This window comes from Peromyscus leucopus, unplaced genomic scaffold (genome assembly GCF_004664715.2).
Source record: "Peromyscus leucopus breed LL Stock unplaced genomic scaffold, UCI_PerLeu_2.1 scaffold_1002, whole genome shotgun sequence".
NCBI lineage: Eukaryota > Metazoa > Chordata > Mammalia > Rodentia > Cricetidae > Peromyscus > Peromyscus leucopus.
Window position 1 is genome coordinate 16,766 of NW_023504119.1, and position 8,235 is coordinate 25,000.

Genomic DNA, 8,235 nt, shown 5'->3' on the forward strand with positions numbered 1-8,235 from the left:
TTACATTCTTTGCTAGTTGTACCACAGTTTCAATGTTGTGAAGCTTAATATTCTTGTTTTCTGAAATCTATTAAGAAGATATTGCCTTGGATGAGATCCTTCCCATGTGTATAATCATTTATGCAATATACATACATTGAAGGCTTAATAGGTAAATATTTTTTTCTCATTTTTTTGAAAAAGGACTTCTCTATGTAGCCCTGGCTGTCCTGACACTTGCTCTGTAGAATACATTGGCCTGGAACTCATAGAGATCCCATTATTTAGCAGGTGCTGGGATTAAAGGCCACCTTTAATGTGCCACCACAACCGAACTTAAATACCACATTTCTAAACCCTAGAAACAGCCTTAAGTATTTCATTGTCATGCTCTCAACTTAAAATAGTTAAGTAGGAAGAAGAGACAGCAATAATTTCATATGATTCTTATGACTGAATAATGGAAGTTGTTTTCACTCACATTTCTGAAAATTACCTGAACATAAATATGATAGTATGATCATGATTATCATACCTTACTTCCGTATAACCCAGTACCCCATCATTTCTCTCCTGAATCCTGTGAGGTTGCTGTTAGTGTTTCACTAAGCAATGGCATTAGTCAAGGCTGAAGAAATTGAAGTTTGCCAAATTTAATGATAACTCTCAGCTATTTTCCTGTAGTCTGCCAGGAAACCTTTCTAGCCCACAGTTTCCTCATTGCATTCTTTACTTCTGCATTTCTCAGAGTGTAAATCAGAGGGTTCAGCATGGGAGTGATAATGGTGTAAAATACAGCCACCATCTTATCCTCTGAATAGGTAGTGTCAGGCCGCATATACATGAAAGTACAGGGACCGAAAAAGATGATGACCACAGCAATGTGGGAACCACAGGTGGAGAGAGCTTTGCGTCTGCCTTCTGCTGACTGCTTTCTCAGAGACACCAGAATAACTGTATATGAGATTAGTAAGATAACAAAACTGCCCAGTGCAATGGTACCACTGTTGGCTGTCACAACAATACCAACAATGTAGGTGTCTGTGCAGGCAAGTTTCAGGACAGGGTGTACATCACAGAAGTAGTGATCAATCTCATTGGGTCCACAAAAGGGGAGCTGTACCACCAGAGCCACTTGGATAACGGAGTGAAAGAATCCACCCACCCATGTTCCCAGCAATATCTTGTTACATCTGTCCTGGTCCATGATAGTCATGTAGTGGAGGGGTTTACAGATGGCCACATATCGATCATAGGCCATGACAGTAAGAATGAAGATCTCAGTGCAACCAAGGAAATGAGCCCCAAAGAGTTGTAGCATGCACCCCACATAAGAGATGGTTTTTTTCTTCACTAACAGGTCAACAATCATCTTGGGTGCTATGACTGAGGAGTAGCAAATGTCCACAAAAGATAGAAAGTTGAGGAAAAAATACATGGGGGACTTGAAAAGATTGCCAGTGCAAACTGTGAGCATAATGAGGAGGTTTCCCAGGATTATGAGCATGTAAAAGAAGGAAAACACCACAAAGCATACTTCTTCAACTTCTGGGTTCTGAGAAAGACCCAAGAAAATGAATTCAGTGACATTGTTTACTTCTAAGGAATAAGATCTTGAAGCCATATTCCCAAGAGTACGTTAAATTGCCTGAAATAAAAATGAAAAAGACCACCAACATTCATTTCTCTTTAACCAATGAAAAATTAAAGTGGCTGGAGTTGGAAGGTGAGCCCTTATTTCTTCCATACTCAGGCTTCAGTTTAAATGTATCTGTTCTGATCAGCTTAGCTCAGTGTTATATCCCCATGCTCTTTTGAGTTCAGATGAGAAGTGAAGTCCAAAGGCATAAGGCCAATTCTTACAGACTCAGATGACACCCGAGGAACTCCCTCCTCTTCTATGTAGGGTTTATACACAGCCTCTAATGTACTTGGATCCTTTGTATAAGATAAACAGACTTCCCTCTGAAGTATCAGCAAATGCTTGCTGCATTTTTATATGGAAATGAGAATGTTTTCTCAGATTTTCTCTACTTCACACTGCCCAGTCTCAGTGTCACATCTGCTCAGAATTCACAAGTAGCACAGCCCCAGTGACTTCTGCAGGCTTCAGTTCCCCTAAAAACTGGGTCATCGTGAAGTGAAATTATGGCCTCTCATCTGACCTCAGAGTTCAATATCCCCATGTAGTGTTATAGAAAGAGTCTAAATTAGACATATTTGATCTTGTAATAATCCCACTTTAAGCCAAATGAATCAGTTCATTTTATGAGACCTCCCTTAATTTACTTGTAATATAATAAACTTTTAAGGTATTATTATTTGTCATAAATTGTCACTTCTACAATGAAAGTAAATCATTCCCATAAGCATAGAAAAACCACAAAATCCTGAAGAAGAGACAATGTTAAGAGAATATGCATCAATATGGCAATAATTAATGATAATAGAAGAATCTTCTGTAGATGAAGCCAGCTCTGCCAGCTTGATCAAGATCCCAGATAATTTCTTCAGATGCAATAGGGGTCACTCCAGGATTATTACTCCATAATTTCCTTAACTTGACATTTAAATGCCTATATGAAACAAAGAGAAAAAAAAACAAAAGAGGAAATGCTCTGCACTTTAACATCAGCTTTTCTTCAGGCATCCTCATATGTCCTGTTTCATATTAGCTACACCATACTGCTTTATGTGGATGACTTTGAATTCATAATTTCTGAGAGAGGTTATCATTCTATTGGGCTGGAATGACTCTCAGGAGAGGACAAATTTGATTTCAATAGAAGTATCTTTAGCAGTACAGTTACAGGCATTCTAATGGGCATCATTGATATGGCAAAGAAAATGTGGATAAGCTGTGATTAATAGAGGTTTCAAGATCCTTTCTCAAATCAATGCACAGCTTAAGTGATCCCTGTGGTGGTAAGTTTGGGAATGCATCTCTCAAGGTCCATTATGTTTAATTCTTTCAACCACAGAATGTTGCAATTTCAGCTGTCTTTTGCAGAAAGAGCAGGCCAACCAAGAGATTCTGAGAAGACATGTGTGCTGTGAGTGTTCAGGTATTTGTCCTAGAGTTGTAGAAATATCACTATACATCTGTCTCCTTTTGTGTATTGCAAATAAAAGGGGAAAGTGGACAAGAGAACAGTGGTCTTCTAATCAGATTTGGAATTAAGTTCAATCCGAAGGTTTTATGAACTGTGATTCTTTTGGCATCTTACTGATTTTAAAAATAGAAATTATTCAAAACTAATGAGCTCCTACTAGAGAATTTTAGCGTAACTATTACTGTGTTTGTTGATTTGTTTATCTAGAACAGATAGATACTTACACACAAACTTGATACTGTTCGTGCACTGACTAAATCACTGAGGAGGAGGGGAAGCACTCTTTCTCTAAGACAATGTGCATCTAAAAGCCTCCTTCTCCTTTTTTCAACATTTCAGACTTGATGTTCATTCCAAAGACTAGCATTTTTTATTACCAGTTATAATTCACTATATCTAAGGCACCATACATACAGATATGTCATTCTGTTAACATTGTCATTATAATCTCATAATTTCTTTTCTTAAAAATACAGGGTATTTAATTTTTATTATAAATGGAAAAAAGTTGACAACCCACCTCCTTCCACAAACATCATGTCCTTAGTTTGAGAAGAAAGACAAAACTCTTGCTGATAATTTTCAAATGGGCTTGGACTCACATTAATTTTTTCTTCTCCTTAGTGTAGTAATTCTAAGTAATTATAAATAATGATTATCAGACAATCCTTGTTCTCCTAAAAATAGGATGACAGAACTTAATCTTCTTGCTTTAGATCTTCTCTTTTACCAAAATCTGCCTAGGCATTGTGCCTTTGACAAAATATGCTCCTTCTTCTACTTCTTATGTAGTCTAGTTAAGAAGAGGAAAAAAAACTGTAATGACCTTGGGGAGAATATATTCCCAGAGACTCACTCTATGGTCAAAATAACATTGCAAACCTAAAAAGCACTTTAAATTCTAGTTTCAGTTAAATTTAAACTAAGTGACTATTTTAAAGTTAAAGCTTAATCAATGCTCAGCTCATAGCCATAATCCAGAAAAAAATAAAAAATTAATATTTTGATTATAACTTTATTACTTAAATTTATATACATTGAAACATATCTTAAATAATATGTCTATTATATAACCCAATTTATCTTATTGTTTAGAAGAATTGCTCTATTTCTAACAAACTAAAAAAGCTATATATAAAGAAAAATAAGTAGAGAAATAGTCACTCTTAAAGTACTTGGCCAAACAAGATAATACACCTTTAATCCTAGCACTTGGGAGACAGAGTCATAGTGTTCTCTATGAGTTCAAGGCCATCCTGGTCTATAGAGAGAATTCCAGGTCAGCTACAGCTACATAGTAAGACCCTGACTCTGATTTAAATGAACAAACAAACAAAAGAAATAAGGAAGACTGGAGACAGAAGACAGATTTGGAACGGAACTGAATTGCAACAAACTAATTCACTGAAAAACTTATGGGTATATATACCCACAGACAGATAAATGTCCAACAGTACCCAAGATCCATTAAAAAGTGATTGACAGAAAATAAAAATAATACAGAGAATAAAAAGGTACAAAATAAAAAAAAAAAACAGCTTTTGTCAGAGTTGTGGGGACCCTCAATGACAGCTTAATTTTCTCCTTGGTTCACATGAAAAATATCCATATCACTGGTGGCAACTAGGAAAGAGCTTTGTTTCTGGAATAAAAATGATATAATTTTATGTGTCTATTTTATTTTCTGTAGTATAATGTTTTGGAAGTTTACAATGCAGTTGCATTATTGGTGACTTGTTCTTATTGAGTACCAAGAGATATGCTACTCTGTAGCTCTGTAGTCATTCCCTTGTGGATATTTGGATATTTGTATTGCCAGCTTATGACTATTATGAACAATACTTCTGTGAACATTTTTGTGCAATTCATGTGCACATAAATTTTCAGTTCTCTTGCACTGGAACATAAAATTGTAACTACTCTACATTACTGTAAAGTGTATGCAGAGTGCCTAGGACAGTCCCATGCAGGCTCCCTCATTGTCAGTTCAGTCCCTGTGAGACCCTATGAGCCCAGATTAGTTGATTCTGTGAGTTTTCTTGTGGTGTCCTTTACTGACTCTTACAACCCTTCTTCTTCTGCATGATTCTCCAAAGCTCAGCCTAATGTCTGCCTATGGTTCTTCATCTGTTTCCATCAATTGCTGGATGAAGCTACTCTGATGAAAATGGGGCTAAGTATCAATCTATGAGTATAGCAGAATATCATTAGGCATCATCACATTGGCATTTTTTTCCTTCCAGTTGTGTTTGTTTGTATCTTAGGTCTCTGTGTCAACCAGCCTGAGGGTACAAGCTATGGAATAATGCTTTTGTACACTGGTTTAATAAAATGGTGATTGACCAGTAGCCAGGTAGGAAGTATAGGTGGGATAAGCAGACAAGGAGAATTCTGGGAAGAGGAAGGCTGAGTCAGGATTTGCCAGCTGCCACCCAGGGAGCAGCATGTAATGGCACACAGGTAAAGCCACTGAACATGTGGCAACATATAGATATTAACAGAAATGGGTTGAATTTAAGTGTTTGTGATAGTCAGTGATAGGACCGAGCTAATGGCTGAGTTGTTTTAATTAATATATGCCTCTGTGTGTTTACTTGGGTCAGAGTCACTGCAGACTGGGCAGGACACAGGACCTGGTACTTCAGGCAGTCAGGTATAGGTTTACTTGTGGCATGGGTGTTAGGCTAAACCCGTCATTAGTTAGCCACTCCCTCAATCTCTAGGTCAACCTTTCCCCAGCACTTCCCATAGGCTGGACAGGCTGTAGGTCAAATGTTGTGTGGCTGGGTTGGTGGCCCAATCCCCCTTTTTGAAGTGCTGCCTGGTTACAGAAGATGGCCAGGTCAGGCTATGTATCAACTATTGCTAGGAATCTTAGCTGGAGTCATCTTAATAGATTCCAGGGAGATTTTCTTGCATTAGGCTTTTCCTTGATTTTGAAATGACTTCCCTTTTTAGTAGTCTCTTTCAGTGCTCTTCTCCTCTGCCCCCACAACCTGATCATGTTCTCATCCCAACCTGCTACAGTCCAGTCATGAAATTTCTTCTATTTCCCCTTCCCAGGGAAATCAAGGCATTCCCCATGAACGCTCTTTGTTATCTAGTTTCTCATGGTCTGTGGATTATAGCATTATTATCTCTTGTGGGTGGCAAGAATATATTATAGAGATTCAGCTGTGTATTAAAGCTATACTTTGACAAGCCAAGGATCAATCAAAAGGCAAGCTAGGGAACTGGACAGAACTGAAGTTATGGGAAGAGAATTTCATCCCAGAGAAATAAAGTAGACAGATAAAGAGCTTGATGTATCTATATTTATTGTCATGCTGAATGCCTAACAGAGCTATAGCTGTTTTGATAGAATTTTGTCTTAGAGGAATAAAGTTAACAGATATTAGTGCATAGTGTACATAGATTTTTTTCCCTCTCAGATATCTCATACCTGACTTAGTGCAACCCTGAAACCTTGAGTATTCAATAATTATCCTGTATTTTACAGCTAATATCCACTTATGAGTGAGTATATACCATATTTGTCTTTCTGGGTTTGGGTACCTCACCCAGGATGATTTTTTTCTAATTCCATCTATTTGCCTTCAAATTTCCTGATATCATTGTTTTTAACAGCTGAGTAATATTCCATTTTGTAAATGTATCACATTTTCTTTATCATTCCCCAGTTGAGGGACATTTAGGTTTTTTCCAGGCTTGGGCTATTACCAATAAAGCTATTATGAGCATAGTTGACCATGTATTCTTGTGGTATGATGGAGCATCCTTGTGGTATATGCCTAAGAGTAGTATAGCTGTGTCTTGTGGTAGATTGAGGCCCTGTTTTCTGAGAAAATGTCATAAAATCTTAACTGAGAAAAAGCTTGTTGTGTTTATTTTTATTGCCTGCTGACATTTTAAACAATTTTTCCTAATATGTGAGAAAACAATTGTGCCATTTTTTAACATGGACTTCAAACTTGGCATCATCAGTCTTCCAGTATGGTCTTGAGCTGTTTATAATCCTCCCTTATAATACCTTTATTTTCTATAGAATCTAAGGAAGTCATATTTCATTTTTCATATATTTATGTTTTTCATTTTGTATCAAAAAAGTCTCCTTATTTCATTTGTTTGTTGTTTATGTGTCTCTTTGTGTGAACACACACTTGCCAGGGTGTGCAAATAGAGATGATAGGACAACTTTGGGAAACACATATCTCTCTTCACTATGTGGGTCCAGAAAAAGAGCTTAGGTCATTAAATTTGGTGGTTTGGTTCCTTTACCCATTGAGACATTCCACCAGTCCTGAGGTCTGATCTTTACACTCTGTGCATTTGACTATGTGAGTCTACTGCTATTGTGAACATTAGCTCATGTTATTAATGACTCATCCCTTCACTTACAGGAAGCATTTACAGAAAAGTTTGCTTCTGAGTTGTTTCAGGACTGACTTATTTTTTAAATATTACAAACAACCACTTCTGATGCATAGAAGACCGTATTTGATTAGATTAACCAATGGCGATAATCTGGGTGTTAATATTGTTAACATAACCATATAAAGTATTCCAGGGAGGTTGTTTTGTTTGATTTGTCATTGTCTCCATTGCATATGTGGCTGCTTCCAGAGTTCTCTGCTTTTTTACCCCACAGAATTGTTAGCAATGTTTGTATTCATTAATATACACCATAACCAATTGCTTCAATCTTAGACATGCTAACTTGCTTACATCTGCATAAATCTCCTATTTTAGTCATCCTAGCAATTTTCTCTGAATTTTTCAATCTTTTCAAATGAATACATTATACTTTATATCAGTGATATATAAAGAAAGAGTATTGAAATATATAGCAACCCTAAATGGAGTGCTACAGAAACACCCTGCAACAAGAGATTGAGAAGATTAGACTGTGACTTTTTATTACAACTTAGTATCCATTAGTGAAAAGAACAGACAATTCCCAAGCACAAGAAATGATTCTCACATACTATTATATAATAACACAATAGATTATAATTTATGTGGTATGATTCATATAGACTGTCTTGGAACAATATTATAGACTCTGATTTATGAAGAACAATTCTCAACAAATTATCTTATAATAATAAGATAGATTCTAACTGTTGTGCCCAGGTTGCAAGAC

At 36.6% G+C, this 8,235-nt stretch overlaps 1 protein-coding gene across 1 annotated transcript; it reads right to left on the minus strand.

The window, feature by feature from the left end:
* Positions 1-643: 643 nt before the first annotated feature.
* On the minus strand, positions 644-1,603 carry LOC114683695 (olfactory receptor 4S2-like). Its single transcript, XM_028858006.2, has one exon. The coding sequence runs from the start codon at positions 1,601-1,603 to the stop codon at positions 650-652; it is 954 nt and encodes a 317-aa protein (XP_028713839.1). The 3' UTR covers positions 644-649.
* Between the last annotated feature and the right edge of the window lie 6,632 nt (positions 1,604-8,235).

Bases quoted from the DNA above. Each gene is read 5' to 3' on its own strand.
- LOC114683695 (XM_028858006.2), bottom strand. From the start codon at position 1,603: ATGGCTTCAAGATCTTATTCCTTAGAAGTAAACAATGTCACTGAATTC.